The sequence below is a fragment of the Myotis nattereri genome (assembly GCF_964212035.1).
Source record: "Myotis nattereri genome assembly, chromosome: 11".
In the NCBI taxonomy this organism is placed as follows: Eukaryota; Metazoa; Chordata; class Mammalia; order Chiroptera; family Vespertilionidae; genus Myotis; species Myotis nattereri.
This window is the reverse complement of record NC_138086.1, coordinates 65,365,133-65,385,479: the sequence shown is the minus strand read 5'-3', so window position 1 is coordinate 65,385,479 and position 20,347 is coordinate 65,365,133. Positions and strand designations below refer to the sequence as shown.

Here is a 20,347-nt window from a genome sequence, read left to right as displayed (position 1 = left end):
AAGCTGGCTCTCTCCCTGTCTGTATTACGGAAACCTACCAGTGATTTCTAGATTTCTTCTACTGAAAGTCCTTCATCATTTTCTTTTTTTTTTTTTTTAACTTAAAAAAAATAATGTATTAAAACATTTATTATTATTTTGGTTCTCTTACTATCATTTGAATTTGGCGAGGACGGCCATTTTCCCGCTTTATCATGCTGTGAAAACTTATCTTAGTCACGATAGAGGTGCTTGCTGACATACAGTTTTCTCGTTTGAATCACGTCTGCATCATCTGCCTGCTTCTTCTTCATATGAAGAGGACCTTTGTCTGTGTTTTCTATCTTGAAATGCAACTTTTCAGAACATGGTTCAACTGTGGGCCCACAGGCAGCTCTGCCCCAGCAGTTTCTCATGGCATCACAGTCTACCCGGCTGCCCCACGCAACCTTAACCCCTCTTAACACTTCTCCCTTCTTTATCCTTGGCACCCAATCCATTACCAAGTCTGACGGATTCCACTTGCTTATCTCCTAACACCATCCTTGTCTCTGTGTCTTCATCATCATCAGACTTTACCAGACCCCGTGTCTTCTCCTGGCTGACCTGCCGTCTGGCTGATCACTCCAGTGCTAGGCTCAGGCACATCTCCCAGGTGGAACATGAGTAACTATATTGCTGGTTCCCAACATTTTCTTGAGCGAAGACGCCCCACCCCCCCCACTTAAAGTTTAAAAACAAAGTGAAACAAAACAAAAAACAAACCACGGACCATCCCATGAGAGTAATTGTTCTTTGGGCTCTCAAAGGTCAAGAGAAACATAGGCGATTTCCATTTTTTTTTTGAGTTTCCCAGAATATTACAAAAAAAGCAAAGAAACGCGAAAATAGCTTATAAAAATTGTGATGTGTTTTAAATTCACATTTAACAAATTAATCATTTTTACATGAGAGAAGTATTCAATGTATTTATGCCTCTCACAAGATAATTGGAAGATTTATTAAAATATCAATTCCTAGTGCTTTATAGATGGTACCATTTGTATATGGGGAACACCTTTATATTATGCGATGAGCATGCATGTAACATTTTGGAATGTATTTGGCTACAAAGATCTAAGGTTGTAATAAATAGATATATGTCTGACATCAAGAAATCTGGAAATCAGGGAATCTGTTCAACTCTGCTGCCAGAGACCCAGGTTTTTCCCACCTCTTCACTTTTCCAGATGCAAGATGTAGGCTTTTGTTGTAATGCTTGCCACCTCACGGTCACAGGATGGCTGCTGGAGCTCTAACACCGAGTCTTCCTTCCAGTAGGAAGAAGAAGAAAGAAGGGCAAAGGAAAAATAGGAAGGCAAAGTTTAAAGGGACTAAAATGGTTTGTTTTTTTTTCTTATGGAGACCTAACTTTTTACTCAGCAAGAGACACTAGCCCCAGGAATTTTCACCTACATTTCATTGGCCAAGATTATAACATGTGGCTACGCTAGCCATAGCAGTAAGGGAGGCTGGAAAATTGAGTATGTTGTTTTCTAGCCTCTTTAGAAGAGGAAGACAAGGGAAATGGAAGTTGGGAATGAATGGTGAGCGAATCTTATTTATGGCTTCTACCACAATCTCCTTTTAAACTTGCCAGGGTATCTTTGTAGCTGTTGGTACAACTTTTGAAGAGGTTATCACATGTCCATTTGGGAGCCCTAATAAAGAGTTAGCTTAGGTCACATGACCATTCTGATTCACTGACTGAGAAAACGGTAAAAAAGCTATTAAGTGCTTCTACATGAATTTGTAGCTTATTTTTTACATGTATGTGAGACTTCATTATCTTGTCTACAGATAAGATGGCTCTTGCAGCTTCCTTTCTGAAACCCAGAGGTGGTCACGCCACCATGGCCTTGCTTAGAAATCTTTAGTCCTTTTGTGCCTACAGAAGAAATTCTAAAGCGGCGGTTCTCAATCTGTGGGTCGCGACCCCTTTGGGGGTTGAACGACCCTTTCACAGGGGTCGCCTAAGACCATATCAGATATTTACATTACAATTCATAACAGTAGCAACATTACAGTTATGAAGTAGCAACGAAAATAATTTTATGGTTGGGGGTCACCACAACATGAGGAACTGTATTAAAGGGTCGCGGCATTAGGAAGGTTGAGAACCACTGTTCTAAAGTAATCAGCATTTTATTCAAGGCACCTGACAGGTGGCCTGCCCAGCCTTTGGCCCCATCTCTGGTCACTGCCCCTCTCACTTTGCTCCGGCCCTGATTGTCAAGCTGCTTTGTTAAACGGCCTCTGAGCCTTGCATGTGGCGTTTGCACTGCATGCTCTTTTCTCTCCCCTGTCTGCTGCAGGTCTGTCCCTGCTTTCGACCCATTTCGGACGTCCTGGGCCTGTGTGGCTTTTCCCAGGGCCCTGGGGTGGAGTGTGGGAGACCAGCTGTGTCCCGTACAGCACTGTGTTTGCTCCTCAGTTATGGTGCATTGCCCGTTTGTTGTGATTGCATATGAGCTGACTAGTTCCCAAGGGAAACATTCCCATCTATCTTTCTATTTCTAGAGCCCAGAATGGAACCAGCATATGAGAGAATTAATATGTGTATGTTGGATGAATAAGTGAAAGAAAGAAGGGAAATGGGCAGGGAGCTTACTATAAGGCCTTAGTAGCACCAGACCTTTGTTCATGGTACTAGATTTCATTAAGATAGATGTGTAGGACTTTTAAAAAGCTGTCTTGCATTTCAGGAGTTGGAGGGGTCTGAGGCTGGGGGCGGGGAGCTCTGGGCAAGAGTCTTTATTGTGGTTTTTGCAGGAAGGATCGGGCAAGGCGGGTGAGCAGGCTTGGCATCGGCTAGTTGAATAATTTCGTGGCTCTGAAGCATAGGGGCTGCCCCTAGTTGTCTGGTACCTGCCCTGGGTGATTGGAGCTGGTGGACAGTGGCCTGGAAGGTGGAAGCTCAGTAAGGGAGGTGTTGGGGCTGTGGACTCTGGTTTGGTTGGTTTGTGCTTGAAAAGCATGGCCCTGCGAGGTGGAGTCTTCCTGAAGAATTGCGGGGACAGAGGAGGTGAGAGGTGAGGGAGGCTACGGCAAGGTGACTCAGGCATGTAATTGGGTTGTCCAGACAGGGCATGTCTGGGATGTGCATGGATGGCAGACATTAAAGCATCACGTTCACAGACGCTAGAAACGTGCCTAATACACGAGGTTCTGTGTTTTGGGAAGGGAGACCGCTGAGGTAAAGTGACATTTTCATTCATATCAGCTCAAAGGTGCATGATGTCAGTGTAACATCACTGTTGATATCGACCTTGTTTGCCTGGCAGATCGAGCCCTGTTTTGTGGCATCATGTCCATTTCATGTCTGCCTCTCACCTTCACCTAAATGTCGGAGGTGTCTGCAGGGTGGGCTGGCAGCAAACACTCAGTGTCATTGCCCTGGGTCCTGATCTTCCAGAAGAACAAACCTGCTTGTGTTGAGTTCTAGTTCTTAGAGGTGGGGCCCCCTTTGGCCGGGGGGAGGGGGAATGTTTCCATGGAAGGGAGTCCTGAAACCCGGGCCTTGGGCAAGCTGAGTGCATAGGGGAGTCCTGCGTCTGAACATCCCTACTGTTCTCTGAAATAGTAGTCTTTTGTCGACTTGGATAAATATATTCAAACACACCCACAGCTCTGTCAGGAGTTGGAGTTGATCGCCCCTGAAATAAGACAGAATATATAATATCCATTATACTAGCTACAAGTCAAACTAGTCAGAGTGTTGGCCTGTTTTCTGCATAGAAATGAAAAAATTAACTTTTTACTCCAGAAGTTGCCTGACCGGTCTCCTTGAGAGCCCTCTGAGGTTGGTAGTGATTGTGAGAAATATGTAAGTGTCCCTGCTCTGCTTTTGAACTCCTGCGTTGGGCAAGGCAGGGCATGGAATTGGTTGGTCCTTCACCTGCACCCCTTTGTCCCCCCTCATGTTTCAGGGTCCAAGTCGCAGAACTGTCTGTGGAACTCCATCATCGACGGGCTCACAGGGAATGTCAAGGAGAAGCCACGGCCAACGATTGTCCACGACCCCCGGCCCCCGGAGCAGATCCTCGCCGATGAGCTGCCTCAGCTCGATAGCCCGGAAGCCTTGGTGAAGACGTCCTTCAGGTTTGGCGGACTGCACCGCAGTTGGTTCTTTCTTATTTGCTTGTGGAGTTATTTCAACCCAGTTGGATGCATCGTCAGCGTGGCCAGCAGATTACCTCCTGTGTTCCCACTGAGTAAATTAGCATTGAGGAGGGAGTGTTGGAATGCATGCGGGCTGGACTTCTGGCTGGGTTTCCTGAATGTGGTGAAGAGCATATCAGTAGTTAAGTTGCTGTTGGCATTTAATTGGTATTGGCATTTGAATGCTGAGGCAAAGGACTTACTGAAGTTGGCAATTTGAATTGGATTAATGAGTCTTTTGCTTCAAAGGAGGATGACGCACGGAGATAAGTGTGTGGAGAAAAAGCACGCAGTGGAAATGAATTCAGCCCTGGGCCCTTAGAGTCTGTTGCTGGGGGAGGTTTCTGGTTGTGAGAGATGTGCGAGGTGCTGCCTGCTGGAAGGAAGGGAGGATCTCGCGTGGTTTCCAAGCGACTGTTTGCTCTGTTCTTGCTCTTCCTTCAGTCTTGCATCTTCCTACAAAGGCCTCCTGGATTTTCATTCTGGTTTGAACTCCACTTTCATCACAACACTGTCCCTTACCTTCTCACCATATTAAGTGAGAACCGGTCTGGGTATGGATGAAGCGTATAAAACGATCTCTTTTTTCCAAATGGGTCTTTCAAATTCACATTTGAAATGCACAGAAGTACTGGTATCAGAAGTTATGATTTAATGATTTTGCTGGCCTGCCTTCCTCCCATCCTTTCTCTCTGTTACCCTAATTTTACTTCTTTCATTAGGCAATGCTTTTATATTCTCCACATGCCTAGTAGAACATAGAAAGCTCATAGAATGCTCATGCCCTCCTCCTCCAGCCCTCCCCCCCGCCCCGAAACAGTGCAGACAACCCTTGGAGTCCATGAAATGTATTTGAAAAATGTGTTCTTTTTGTGTCCAGGTGATGTGTGTAATCGCTCAGTAAAAGCCATTTCATTGTGTGAAGGTTCTTAGTGGAGGTTGAATTATAGATGAGTTCTGAAAAGGAGTGATGAATAGGGGTTGGATTTCTTTATAGAATGTGGTGGACGCAGTGGCGGAACGAGAATTGCAAGGCAAATGCTTTTATTATTCATAGTATGGGTTTGGTTACTACGTTGTGAGGGTTTAAACAAAATAAAACCCATTGAAGTAGAGAGAAGTACAGTCCCTAAACCTGCGATTCCATGCGGTTCCCTGTGGTGGAGGGGGGGCGGGGTGGGGGGGGAATGCCGTTCTGGGTCTGTGTGTTCTCGTCTTGGAGCGTGTGGTGGAGTCAACCCCTTCACGTACAGTCTTCTTGTAGCTACTCTTTCCATCCAAGACCAGGTTCATCATAAACAGCTACAGAGTTACTCTCATGAAAAGAGCATCTTGTCTGCTCGCCCAGCTCCATTACCATCATCACCGTAACCTCTTCTCTTTGCATTCCCTCCGTGCTCTCTAATACAGAACATGCACTGATGACCATGGACTTCATTTGCTAAATCCACAGGCGCTGGTAATTCATTTATTAGACTCCTTAATACAGCCGTGAGCTATTCTAGAACCATTCTTTCTTCCAAGGAAGGTTGCTGATCTCAAAGGCAATGTTAGAGGGTGAATGTTCTCCAATGCAGCTGTCCCTAACCATTCTGTTTGATTACTCTGTAGTATCCCCATTGCCTGGAGGGCTGTTAGGTTGTCTGGCTCACCTCCAGGTCTGGGTGGGGTCCTAGGATGGACCTTTCAGACAAGCTTTGGGTGCTGCTTCTGCTGCTGCACTTGGAGATCCCTGGGGTATTTAATATCTAAACTATTTTGCTATGTTCATTTGAGCAAGCCACATATCTAATTTGACCTCAGTTTTTTCACCCGTGAAATAGGGGTAACGATGCCCACGTGTCAGGGTTGTTTAAAATAGATAACAGTGCATGTGAGACAAGCTGAGTATTTGACACCCAGGATGTGCTCCGTAAGGACTAAGTTTGTATTCCTGCTCAGCACCCACTCAAGCCTCTACCCACAGAGGAAACAGGATCAGACGTGGGGTTTGTGCTCCAGGGCAGGCCCTGTGGGCTTGGGAGCTCACCAAGCCTCTGGCGTGAAAAGACTGCTTTCAAAATCGGAAACTTCTGAAAGGAAGACGGTGGGAACCATGACTGAATAAAAAGGCTCCGGTGCCTGGAAGTGGACACTCCTGGGAACTGCACTGCAGGTGCCCGTTTTCCTGGTTCCTCATGACCTGTCCCTTTGAACCTGCTGTTTGGCTCAGGTTTTTCTTAGAAGAAAGTAAAGTGAACCTGGAGCTTAGGGAACACAGGCAAGCCCAGCCAATCTGATCTGTGATGGGGAGCTCAGTACTGGCCACTAGAGGACCCAAGAGGACAGGGGAGAGCTGGCTGCTGGGAGCCGACTCTCCCCAGCCTCCAGCCCAGCCCAGATGGCACTGATGCCAGGGAAGCCAGTGTTTATTGGGCATCTGCTCTGTCCGGGAGCTGTCCATTCATTTGCTTATTTCATCTGCCCAAACCCCACAGGCAAGGTGAGTAATGTTATCCCGCATGTATAGGTCAGGAAACCGAGTCTCAGAGAGATCAAGCCACTTACTCGAAGTCACCCAGCAGGTGGTGGAGCTGGAAATTTGAACCCAGTCCACCGGCTCCAAAGCTACGCTCTCTCTAACCTTGGTTTTTATGCTTCTGGGTTTGTTGTTGGTGAAATAAGGTAGTGTGATTGGGGCTACTAATCTGGATGTGGAGTGTATATAGGAGACTGACCCTGTTCTGTTGTACTAAATCCCTTTTCTAGTCTAAACTCAGGTTTTGGATGCACCTGCCCCTCTTGGATAGGAACCCCTTCAGTGCTTCTCAAACCTCATGTCTCACCAAGTCCTTGGGGAGGATCCTATTAAACACAGACGCAGATTCATTGGGTCTGGCTCACGGCCCGGGAATCTGCATTCCTCACCAGCTCCCATGGGATGCGATGGCCTGAGGACCCCCTCTGAGTAGAGAGGCATGGGCTTTGGAATACCACGGCTGTGAGTTTGCCAACACTCTTCCAAACTACGTCATCTGAGTCATGGTTCTGAGTCTGAGTTTCCCCATTTTACAACTGGAGACAGTGAAATAGCAGCACTGGCCTTGGGGACGGTGACTAGGGGTGAGGGGGCTAATGGCGGGACAGCCCCCAATTCCTTCTCTCCCAGTTTGCAGAACCGTGTTTAGGAGAGGATTGATCCTCCACGCCCTGACCCCCCCTCTTCTGTGCCTGGGTTGTGCAGAGGACCCGGCTGCGAGTGGGAGCAGGCCGGCCACTGGCCTGATCTCCTGGACGGTGGTGGGAATTCTGAAGCCGCCAGGGCATCGGCCATCTCGGTGACATCCCTTGAATTGTGTGACTCCCAACCTAGGTTGCATTGCCAGGTTTTGGTAATTTTGCGTTTGGGAGAAGAGCACGCTCACTCCCTGGGGAATGATTGGGGGCCCGATGGGCCTCTCTTCCCACGTCGAACGGACTTATTTGGGCTTTGGCAAAAGCGCTCCTGGTTCTATACATAGCTTACTGAGAATATATTGCAGAAGCAGAGCTGCACTGAGCCCTCGGCTGCGGATGAGATGAAGGCCTTGTCAGGTCCCATTGAATGGATTGTGTTTTCCACGCAGAATTAAATCATTGAACTCATCCTCATTTTGGCTTTGGCAGTCATGTTTCCACCAGGGGCTGCTGCCAAGAAGCGGCTTCTGACTGCATTCCTTTCAGGAAATGTGCCATCTGGCTGGTGAGACGGTGTGGCGTGGGGTGGTGTCCCCTGCAGCTTTGGACCCCACCCCGGGTGAGTCATAGGTCAAAATTCCCGATTAGCTCATGGGAAGTCTGGTCACACATCTTTCTCTGTCACTGTGCATTGGTCACCCATGGGGAACTTCAGGGACACCTGCTCCCCTGACTCAGTGCTGCCTCCTGGAGTTGACATTTCCCCCTGTAGTCTCCGCTAATCCACATCAGTAGAGTCTTCCTCAAGTTTGCTAATGGAACAATGAAAGAATGAATTCTGAGGCTAAGGGAACAATGAAAGAATGAATTCTGGGGCTAAGGGAACAATGAAGGATGAATTCTGGGGCTAAGGGAACAATGAAAGAATGAATTTTAAAAGCTCAGGGGAGTTTCTTTTGCATGTTGGCTTCCCACAAGGGAATTATTTGGGCTTCTCGTTGTAAGTAAATTTTTATGGACAGATTTCCACTGTTAGGAGTTAACAAAGCCATTCTTCTTGTCTTCTACCTGGTCCTTCATTTTGGAAAAGAAGGGGTTTATTTTGGTGGCGGCCATGTGGATGCATTGTCAGCCCAGGCAGCGTATTTGACCCATGGCCCAGCTTCTGGGCGAGGAGATTGTCCCTGTGATGGCTGATGCTGTGTTTCCCAAGGGCACCCCTGCCAATGACTGAGAGAGTCAGGGATGCTAAGGCTGGCTGCTTCTGGAGGCTGGGGGCCTCCTTTGATGGTGACATTGGCTCAGGGACTCCCTGATGGCCTTGCTGAACTTTCCTTAGAACTGCACCGGGGACTAAGACACTTCTATCCAACTTTCCGTCCTTCTCTTCTTCGCTGGGGGTTAGACCTGTATCCCAGCTCTCCCCGCCTTGCCAGCTCCTTCCCTGTTTTCTCTTACACGTGTTCCCCCTGGTAAGTTTCTTGCACGTACAATTCAGAGGATCCTGTCTAACACAGAGGATCCTGGCTCCTCAGAGGATCCTGGCTAACACCGTGTGGCGATCTTGGCTGGCCCACACGGCCAGCTCTGTACTGTGGGCATAGCTTTCAGGCTCCTGGCCTAGGTAGCCTGGCCCAGTCCTCCCTTCAGTTTATATTTTATGTTTGATGCTGTATCTCCCCTCAGGCTCTTGTGGTGGGGTTTGCATGGGACAGGCCACAGTTGTCTTTAGCGTCTTGTACTTTTATTTTAGAGACTTAGCTGAAGCATTGGGATTAACTAAAGAAACTGCACCATAAAAGGGGATAATTTTAAATCATACCCCAGCACTGCTGTTTCTATTGTCCAAGGGAAATAGTCTTAAATGTTGAACTCTGTCCAGACGGTTCGTTCCCAGCCAGCAGACCTGTCTCCAGGACTCACTTCCCCTAGGGAGGGCATCCCTCTTCAAGCCAAACACATCTCACCCAGCTACGAGGGAATCCAGGGTTCCATACACAGGAACGGGACCCACCTTCGGGGCCCCCCCACCCCTAGGAAGAACTCCCAGCAGCGCATGTGACAGAGGTGAAGTGATTCACCCACAGGGAGGAGCGGGAGCTTTGCACTGTCAGGCGGAGGAAGGCTGGGAACCTCCATCCGAATCTCTCCACCCCAGTCAGTGTGGACCCACCCCAGGCTTCCTGATGAGCACAGGAAGTCTGCCCTAGGCCACGGGGAGGCCTGGGGGGTGTAGCGAATCCCTGAGGTTTTCTCTAAATGAAGGAAGACATCCCCTACCCCCCCCCCCCCACATGCTTGGATCCCGCTGAGATCTGCTGTGAGTGTTACATGGTTCTGGATACGGTGGTCCAGCCTTCAGCCCTTGGCGACGTGGTCTCCTTGTCAGCCTCACTGGCCAACTCCCCAATCCCAATCCCAAGTAGTTTCTGAGGTTCCACCCCAGGGGCTTGTGGGAGCATCCGAGGCCCATCTAAACCGCACAGAACCTGAGAGCTAACTTGAGAAAGCCAAACCCAGACTCCTTCTGCCTAACTCTCCTGGCCACTGAGTTTACTGGGATGTAGACCCTCTGGTTTGTGGGTGGGGAGGTGTCCCTCAAGAGAGAGAGGACACACCCCTGCCCCTCTTCTGCCCCAGTTCCCTTCTCCCTAGAATTCCCCAAGTGAGAAAGCTGGCCCTCTGGCTTGCCTCCTCTCCTGCATTACAGCCTCCTCCCTGCCCCTCCTGCCCCCCAAGACCTGGCCTTGGGCTAAGGCCTGGTGGTGGAGAGACAGATATGGCTCCTAAGCTGGGAAATAGTTCAAATGCACCCTGGGTTATCCCTTATAAACTTTTGGTGATAAATGACTTTATTGCTTTTTTTTCCCCCCGTCAAATGAAGGTACCCTATGTAAAAATACAACAAACCCTTGAATTAAAACTGTGAACACACATCTGAATCACCCTTGATTGGTGATTGGGGGCCCCCAGCCTCTGCAAGGGGGGCCCTGGTCCAATAGCAACCTCATGGGAACGTGACCCTATGTTTTACTCTGTAGAAATTTTTGTTCCCACTTAGGGCAGGGGTTCTGCCCTTGCTAACAGGAAAGGAGCGGTTTCCTTCTTATTAGAATCTTTTACGGATCAGATCTCCCTCCCACTCAAGTGCACAGGCTGCTGTCACATCCTGTGCCTGGCTGGAGCCACACGGAGAGAACTGGACCGGCTCATGCCCCATCCCTGGACCGCACACCGACCCCTGAGCGTGTTGAATGGCATGTGGTGTAGCTGTGAGACCGACCACCTGGGCCATGGAGTGTGGGCTGGTCGGAGGCAGGAGGACTCGGTCTGTGTGGAAGGAACTGCTGGATTTGCCTCTGAGGCCGTGGAAGGGAGGCAGTGCAGGGAAAGTGAACTCAGGACCAAATGTGGGGGGGCCTTGCTTACCATGGAGGAGGGTTTGTTCTCACTCCCCAGGCCCAGATCTCTGGAGCCCTTGGAAACCTTTGGGGAAGCCAGAAGAAGACTGCATATTGTCTTATTAAGTTACAGAATTAGGGCTTATATTTCCACTAGAGGTCTGGTGCATGAAATTTGTGCACTCAGGCACGGGGTGGGGGGCCCTCAGCCTGGCCTGTGCCCTCTCACAGTCCAGGAGCCCTTGGGGAATGTGCGACTGACCCCAGAGTGGGCCTAAGCCATCAGTCGGACATCCTTAGCACTGCCACGGAGGCAGGAGAGGCTCCTGCCACCGCCACTGCACTCGCCAGCCATGAGCCCGGCTTCTTGCTGAGTCGTGCTCCCCCTGTGGGAGCGCACTGACCACCAGGGGGCAGCTCCTGCATTGAGCGTCTGCCTCCTGGTGGTCAGTGCGCTTCATAGCAACCAGTTATTCTGCTGTTCAGTCGATTTGCATATTAGCCTTTTATTATATAGGATGTCTTGGTCCCAACACATAGAGCATCAAAATAAAGGTTCCTGGGCTGCAGCAGACAGGGAGGAATGGGGCGGGAGAACAGCCTGGGTCTGAATGCCTATGGGGCCTGGAGAGTGCAAGGACAATTTGGGGAAAAACTTGTGAAAAATACGTTTTTCCACATGGATTGGAACAGAGTAGCTAAGGTATTGACTAGACAGCCCCATGACTGTCGCCTAGTGGTCCCCATTCATTGATTACCGTTCAGTGCAACTGGAAGTGAGTTTGTGGGATGATGACGTCTGGACCCTGGAGGCCAGTTACACTGGGAAGGGTTGCCATTTGAACAAGAGCTGCAGACATGCCTGTCCTCGTTTGGAAGAGTGCTGGGAGGCAGGCACACTGCAGTCTGCCCAACGGCATGACTCATGCGCTCTGCAGAGTCAGACTGGGAGGTGTCAGTCAAATGGCAGACTTGAATTAGGGGTTCAAACCTCTGATCTGTTCATCATTTTCAGAGGCTTAGAATTAGAAAAGGGTGTATGAGGGGTGCGGCCCTATATTAATTAAATTATGTTTCTCCAATGCTCCGCTGCTGCTTCTGTGCTTGATTATGTCTAGGAGGGAGGAGGGAGACTCACTTAATAGAAAGTAGACCAAACAAATTCTAATATTATTTCCCTTTCTAACACATTGAACAATTCCAGTGGCATCACCAGCAGCCTCCAGTGAATTCCCTCCGTGCTGTAAATTCATCTTCTCCTGGTTGAAAACCTTGCATTTTACGACACTTAGGGGTCTCTGTTCTTTTCAGATTTATTTTCTACCTTTGATTTCAGTGGCTCTTAATCCAGGCTGCACGGCATTAACCAGCATCCCTGGGGTGGCGGGCGGCCCAGGCAGCTGCGTGCTTTCAAAGCTCCTGTGGTGGTGCTGAGTCCCCAGTCCTGGGAGCCAGTGCTCCCCGGCACCGCAGGCTCCCTCCGGCCTCCCCTCCATCCCCCCATCCCCCCACATCCAATTTCCCGGGTGTCTGCTGCTGCCTCCGGGGCCATTTTTTCTAATGGCCATGACGGCCTTTCCTGACCACGCTCCCAGCGCAGGCCTTGCTTCCTTGGTCTTCATCGGCACCGGTGTCTAGAGTTCGCAGCGATCACAGAGTGAGCTCCCACCCCGGGAGATGCCATATGCCCATGCCATTTAGGAGAACCGAAGGGTCACCACATGTCCCTTATGCTGTCTTTCTCCAAAAGCCAGTTCAACAGAACGTGAGCCAGTTGCATGTTTTCTCTGGGGAATGCGAAACGTGGACGTTTCAGGAGGCTGCGAGGCGCTGGCTGTTTTCACTCACTCTTCCAGTGGCTGGCGTGCTTGCCGCACCTTCCGGGTGAACTGACTTTGGGGCATCGCCTCAGTTTCTTAGTCACCAGTCCTCTTTTCTTCATTCTTTTCAAAATGAAACTTTGTCATAAAAATAATATGCTTCCCTTGTAGAACATTTGATAAATGATAAAATGTAAAAAATCCTGAATATTGACGGTACTATCATTTGGCATCCTTCCTGAAGTCTTTGTAACTATGGCTTATTCTTACAGTTGTAATTATGGCATGGATACGATTTATATCCTATTTTTTTTTCTGAACATTTTATCTTAAGCGTTTTTTATATTGCCACATAAGGTGTGTGTGTGTGTGTGTGTGTGTGTGTGTGTATGTGTGTGTGAATGTATGCTGGACATTTAAGTTGTTCCCAGCTTTTCTCTTTTTAAAGGAATGCTATGATAAAAATCTTCAGGCACCTGGATATTGCCATATTTTTAAAAAAATATGTTTTATTGATTCAGAGAGAGGAAGGGAGAGGGAGATAAACATCAATAATGAGAGAATCATTGATTGGCTGCCTCCTGCACGTCTCCTACTGGGCATGTTCCTGACCTGGAATCCATTTGTGACCTCCTGGTTCATGGGTCAATGCTCAACCACTGAGCCACACCAGCTGGTCGATATTGCCGTATTTTAAGCTGCATCCACGGGTCGAGAACTCGAAGTGGAAACACTGGTTCAAAGGGCATCTTCACTCTCTATAAGCCACATTGAAGAAGAGCCCTGAGTAGCCCCTTCCATGGGCTTCTCAGTACAATGTCATTTGACTGAGCCTTGAAGGCAAGATAGGTAGTTCCTTTCATGGTTAGGAGGGGAGAGCAAGTTCCAGTGAGAGGAAGTAGCTTTCGCAAAAGCATAGTGGTCAGAGAAAGTTTAGGGACTGCTATTAGGAAGTATGGTGGTTTGAAAGAATAATAATAAAAAAGCCACCAGCTTTACTTCTGTCTTACCGGAAGTCTCAGAGATTCAAAGTCCTCTCCTGCCCCAACTCTGCCCAGGTATCCTGCAGTACCCCCCCAGTCCTCCAGATGGCGATAGAAAACACAGTGGGGATTTTGGTTGTCACAATGCCTGGAGGTGGGGGCTGGGGGAGGACTTTCACATCCTAAAATACAAAGGACCATCCAACACAAGGAGAAATTGTTCTGCCCAAATGCCAGTAGCAACCCCATTGAGAACCTCCTGCTAGAACCGACCAAATTGCTGTGGAAGCTTTTTCTACTCCCCCCAAACTCCCCGCATCTTCTCCTTCCTCTCTTTCTAAATTTTCTTCCTGGAAAATGCGAGTGGCTGGAAACCTAAAAGCTAATGATAATCCTGTTCTCAGATTGGAAACAGTTTGTATTTATTATTTTTTTTGCTGCAAACAGCACCAAAACAGGGAATCACTGGTCTGGGCGTCAGACATCGGGAGTTTCAGCCCTGTCTCTGCCACCAGCTATTGCTAGGATTTGGGGCGAGTTGATCAGTTCGCTAGTTTGTAAAATGGGATCAATAATACCCGTTTCAAAATTTATTGTGAAAATAAAATAAAAAGAGATAGATAAATGTATACAGTGGTAAAGCACTAGTACAACCTGAGACATTATTTTGAACAGGTACTAGTAATAATAATTTTATAATAATTAACCATTACAATTATAGGTATTATTAACAACACCCACATAAGCATTAATAATCACATAAAAATCACCCAAAAATGGTTATAGTAAATTATTACTGCATTATACTTTAAGGTACGTATAACAAGCAGTTTTGAAGAAACACTCCTTTGGACTTGAGAGTAAGGATGTTGCCGAGGCCGGAATCCCCGTGTCGGGCTGCTGTCATTGTTTTTCAGCATGTATGTTGCAGCTGGTCTGCAAGTGGGAGGGGGGAAGGAAGGAGGGGTGAAAGGGACGGTTTGGAAGGTGTCAGCTCAGCTGAAGCATCGCCCTGCTGTTCTCCCATCAGGAAGCAGTTACACCCCGGGCAATATCTCCGTCATTAGTTTCTCCTTTTCCATTCTCCCCAGCTATGAGTTTGGCTCCAGTCCTTGGCACCTCTCACCTTTCCACCATAATAGCTTTTCCACCGGCCTCTCTGCCTTTAGAATCTCCTCGTCCAATCCATTCTACCTTTACAAACCCTCAGCGTCTCCCCAGTGCCTACAACATCTGTGCTCAGCCGAGGCAATGGGAGACATTGTTGAATCCAAGTAATTAGTTACTGCTGGTAATTGGAGAGCAGAAGCCTGTGAATAATTTATTCTCTTTTTGTTTTACTCTTTAGAAACCAATTAGAGCAAGGTTCACTGTATCATTGCTGTCTAGCGTGGGAGAAGAAGGGTGGCGTTAGAGCCAATGCTTGGAAAAATCCCCAGTAATGCCCCAATGTGCCTGCAGACGGTCTCACTCATCATTTATGTTGTGGGAGAAAATAGTTGAGAGCCAGTAGCCTGAAGAATAAAAGCCACATTGTTCCTTTGAATATCACAAAAGGGATCTGTGATCTGGGCCTTATTTTGTCTTGATCCTTCCCTCCCACCACCTCGCCTCTCCTGCCATCTCCACGGCCTGTGCTTTCCCCAGCCACACCAGCTGTGGCGACATTTGATGTCTTGGGTGAGGCTGACCCCACCTCCGACCTCCCACCCTGGGCCAGGTACCCATGCCTGGCCGGTGGAGGTACAAGATTCTTCCAACCATTGGGGTTGGTTGGAGGAGATGGGCAGGTGCCTCTAGCTGGACCAATAAGAACCAACCTGTGGCTTTGCAGGAATTATTGGAAAGTGGTGCCAAGCTGGTAGGATGTATATCTGGGCCTACCTGCCAGGGGCCATGTTGCCACCATGGGGAAAGGCCTGGGTTGAGTATGAACTGAGGAAGAGAGGAACACTGAAGGACAGGTGGATATGAAGTCATGGTGGCATAATGGGAGTCCCTGGACATACTTGAAGTTAGACAAAGCTTGGTTTTATGAGCCGGTATATTGTCTGTCTGCCTGCCTTTCTTGTTTAAGTCAATTTGAGTTCAGCTTCTGTCACCTCAAACCAAGTGCTCTGACCAATATAGTGGACTCCTTACCATTGTAAACCTTGACAAGCTCTTTGCCGTGATGTGTTTTTGCTCATGGCCTGGAATTGCCCTCCCTATCTCTCAACCCAACAATGGTCTATGTGTCTGTCCAGGCCCTGGTTAGACATCCCCGCTGCCTCTCCAGCCAACCTGGGCAGGATGTTCCTGTCGTCCAAGGTCACACAGATCACTGCATGAGGCCTGTTCACAACATGTGTGTTGGAATTTCTCCAGTGGTCCGTACTGGTTCCTCAGTCTTTCTTTAGTTTGAGATCCTTAGCTCCACACACTTCCTTACCTAAATTTATATCCCACACAGTTTGCACAGCTGCTGTGAAGAGACAATAAATATTTGTTGACCTGCACTAAGCAGAAAAAGAGAAGTAGTGAAAGGGAGAAATAAAGAGAAAAAGTACACTTTGTCCTTCAAAATGTGGGTAAAGGAAGATGGGAACAACTTGTTGGATAACACGTTAAACCTATTTAATCTCTTCCTCTGGGAACTGTTTGTACTTGACAGCTGCAGATATATGGTAGCCCCTGGATGGGGAAAATTTAGGACAGCGCCTGGGAATGGCAGGACGGGAGGCTGAAGCACTGTTAAGTCACATAAAGTCACCGTCAGTGACATCGTGTCGCGCACAGCTGATGGGATGCCAGTCCCAGCAGTGTCTCTCAGGGCTCTTCCCTGTTCACCATTCGCTGGCTGAGGCTGCCCCTACTGGACTGCTGCACCCATCCTCTCACAGGGCTTCCTGCCTGCCTTCTCTCACACACACTTCATTCTGTAAGTTGGGTCAGAATGATGCTGGAGATCTGTTTAAGATACCGCTGTAAAGCAGGCTCTTAGGACTTGCTAGGGTCTGGCCTGGACTTCTTTCACAGCCTCATTTCCCAGTGTTCCCAGGCTTCCCTGTAGTGTTTCAGCTGCAGTGAACCACATGCCCGCAAGGGCTGTGGACCATGCTCCGTTGTTTTCTGTGTTGGTAGTTCTCTTAGGTACATCTCTCCACCTGGAATATTCAGTTCCCAGCTCTGCCAGATCAAAAGCTTCATCCCTTTGGGGCGACAGACTAATGCCACCTCTTTTGCATTCCGCACTCTGAACTGACCTAGAATGTTTTGGTCATTAGTCATTTGTGTATCCATTCTGTATTAGGATAGGCTAGCTGCTATAACAAACAAGCCTCAAATCCCAATGGCTCACTGCAACAAACGCTATTCCTCACTTGGCCACCATCCAATGCAGCTGGGGCATCTTTTCTGTCTGGAAGCTTCAGGCAGAGACTCTGGAATCTGGGCTTCTGCCCTGGTGTAGCTGTACTATCCTAGAGGCCTTAGCTTCCAACTGCCTGTCTTATGAGCAGGAGAGAAAGAGAGAGGATGGGGGATGGTGTGAGATGTTGTAGAGGCTGGACTGGGACGTGGTGCATGATATTTCCATCTACACACCACTGGCCAGAACTGAGTCATATGGTACCAGTCTAAGAGCAAGGATGACTGGGAAATGCAGTTTTCTTGTGGGCCCTGGAAGAGGGAATGGGATTGGTGAGCCTCTGGCGGGTCACTTTCACCTCCGTGCTGGAGAAGTGTCTCCTCATTTCTACACTCTTTGGCATCTCTGAACAAAGTACCCTAATGTGTCAGGCAGTGAAGTGGGCAGCACTGTTCGCACTATCTTTTGCTACTTTAATTTTATTTCCTTGCTCCTGAGCCGGGCCTTCACCTTTATACCTTCTTCTCCCCACTTCTCCACCCCACCCCACCCCATCTCCTCCTCCACATCCTTCTTCTTTTCTCTACATCTTTCCTTCTTATCATCTCAATTTTTCTTATTCCCTTTGCCTTCTCTTAACCTACTTATCATCCTCACCCCAAACCCAGTTATAAAAGCCTAAGGATGTGTGTGTGTTTTGGGGAAGTTGAGAAAAAGGGCAGCTATTCCACTTCTTTCTATTCTTTTTTGGGGAGGTGGGGGGAAGAGTTACATAAATTTTTCTTTGGGAATAATTTTTAGATTTACAGAAAAGTTGCAAAGATGATACACATTGTCTCCATATACCCTTTACCCAGTTTCCCTGAATATTAATATCTTAACATTCCTGTGGCAATTTTGTCAAAATGAAGAAACTTGGTACATTTGACCTTGGTACATTGCTATTAACTGAACTCCAAACTTTATTTGGATTTTGCCATTTTTTCCACCCATGTCCATGTTCTGTTCCAGATCCCATTCAGGACACCACATGGCACGTGGACTTTATGTCTCCTTGTCTCCAGGGGTCTGTAATGGTTCCTCGGTCTTTCTTTCATTTGAATGACCTTGACAGTTTTGAGGAGTACTGGTCAGATGTGTAGACTGTCTCTCCATTTGGGTTAATTTGATGTTTTTCTTATGCTTAGTCAGGGGGTCTGGGTTTTGGGGAAGGAAGACCACAGAGATGCAGTTCTTTCCTCATCACATTCTTTCAGGGAGTACATGCTCTCCCCCCAGGGTATCACTCATTATGATAAACTTGGTCACTTGTTGAAGGCAGTGTTTGCCAGATCTCTCCACTGTATAGTTACTATTTCCTCCTTTCTATACTCTTATTCACTGGATACCAGATGCTAAGTCCTGCCCACACTCAAGGGGGATGGGATTAAGCTCCACTTCCTGGAAGGGCGAGCATCTACTTAACGTTATTTAAAGAAGCCTATTCTTTAAGCTTCCCTACTTAAATGCTTTCAAAGTCTCTAAACAGATTGGAGCCTCAATGACAGACATAAATCACGGCCTCCGAAGCGATCTCCCTGACAACTAAATGAAAAGCCTTGAACATTTTTATTCCACTGGTAGGCGAAAGAGTCCATCCCTAGGAATCAAAACAAAGCGAGCAAATGAACCCATTAGCATCTCATCATTCTGTGAAGTAGCACGCCGTGGAGATAGCTAATAACCACAGAGCACTGCGTGAGTCACTCGCTGCGTCCATTATTCATGAATGTACATCCCCGTTCAGGGGTAGAGTAGCAAGGCTCCCGGGCTTTTCACAATTACCCCCCACGTTTGGGGCAGGCCAACGTGCTGAGGTCCTCTGTTGGGAGGTAAGGAAAGAGGGCAGGAGGGTACATTTTGCTGCTGTCACGGCCACACTTCCTACCGAGCCAGCTAAGAGCATCAGGTGCGCCAGAGAGGAACCTGCAGAAAGTCTGATGGGAGGTGGAGTCTCTGGCCTCAGACCCTGCTTTCTCAGCTGTCAGGAGGAGTGTGAAGGGAGTGCTTTGAAATAAAAGTTGAAATGAATCACAGCTCTAATTGTGTTCCAATTTTAAGCTAATTGGGTGAGGTCACCTGGGCAGATCACTTTATTCTCCCGGGAGGATCTACAGATGATCTGAAAAGTAAGGCAGCTGAGTTCAAGGGCCCGGCCACTTTAAGACGTGCCTGCTAATCCACAGGCTCACAGGGACATTCAGTTCCGAGAGGCAGGAGCTGGGAGGGAGGTATGTGGGCTGTGGTATCAGGCACACCTGAGTTTCAATCTTGACAGCCATGTATTAGTCAGGTGGCCTCGGCAACTTCATCTCTCTTGAGTCTCAGATTTCCCAGCTGCAACATGGAGTTGATGAAACTTTCTTCCGAGGGTTGTTACAAGGATTGAATAAGATAATGTCTATTAAGCGCCTACCTGGTACTTAATAGGTGACTGACATCAGAAGGCTTTAGGTGCAAGTAACAGAAAATTCAACCCAAAATGGCCCCAAACATCAAAAGAATATTTAAATTATGTCACATAAATAGAAGAGCAGTAGAAGGATTATGCTGGGATTGGTTGGCTCAGAGGCTCAATAGTGTCATCAAAAGCATAGGTTCTTTCCATATTTCTGCTCTGTCATCCTCAGCAGGACAGGCTAGTCCTCAGAGTAGCTCTCTTCACAGTCATAACATGGCTGCTGAAGTTCCAGGCATCGAGTTGATAGGTGACATCCAGAGGCACGTGAAGTCTTCAGAATGAGGAGACGACGTTCAAAAGCAGCCTCTCTATCCTTCCTTCTCCAGTTGACTAAACTTCAAGTCTTATTGACTAGAATTACATCACAGATAGTTTAGGCCAACCAGGGTCCACTCCTGAGGCAAAGGCTGATCCAGTCTCCCTGATGCAATGGCCACGCTTTTACCTGAAAAAAAAAAAGGTCTGGGTTCTGTTAAAAAGGAGGAACATCTCAATATGTCAGAACTTTTGCAGATGCAGCATATAAGGTTACTGAGATAATTAATGAGGCTAATTTTTGTCCTGATTGATTAAAATGTAGATATCTCTTCCTTTCCTTTAAACTGATCATTTGGTTGATTCCTTAATATTGTAGAATCTCAGAGTTTGAAGGAATCTCTCTAAAGCAAGTCTAAAGAAGGATTATTTTCTCTTCTTGAATTAGCTACCAGCACACCCAAGTCTCTCCCTGAAGCATGACTGAATGATTTCTGGCGAATCAATCCTGGGGTTATAGTTTGAAGGGATTATTTACACCCAAATTAACTGAAGTTAAAATAAAATTACAAATTTAGTTTCTCAGTTGCACTAGGTATATTTTGAGTGTTTGATGGCCACATGTGGCTAGTAGGTACCGTATTGGACAACACAAATCATACAACACTTCCATCATTGCAGAAGGTTCTGCTGGACACCACTGC

The 20,347-nt window shown here is 47.7% G+C and overlaps 1 protein-coding gene across 1 annotated transcript in view; it reads left to right on the top strand.

Annotated features, from left to right (window-relative positions):
• Positions 1-20,347, top strand: part of PDE1C (phosphodiesterase 1C) — a gene marked incomplete at both ends in the record, with an annotated part of 336,640 nt that overhangs the window by 87,635 nt on the left and 228,658 nt on the right. Inside the window, one exon of the mRNA XM_081102034.1 lies at positions 3,948-4,119. Within this exon, the coding sequence (XP_080958160.1) occupies positions 3,948-4,119 (172 nt within the window). The remainder of the gene's footprint in view (positions 1-3,947; positions 4,120-20,347) is intronic.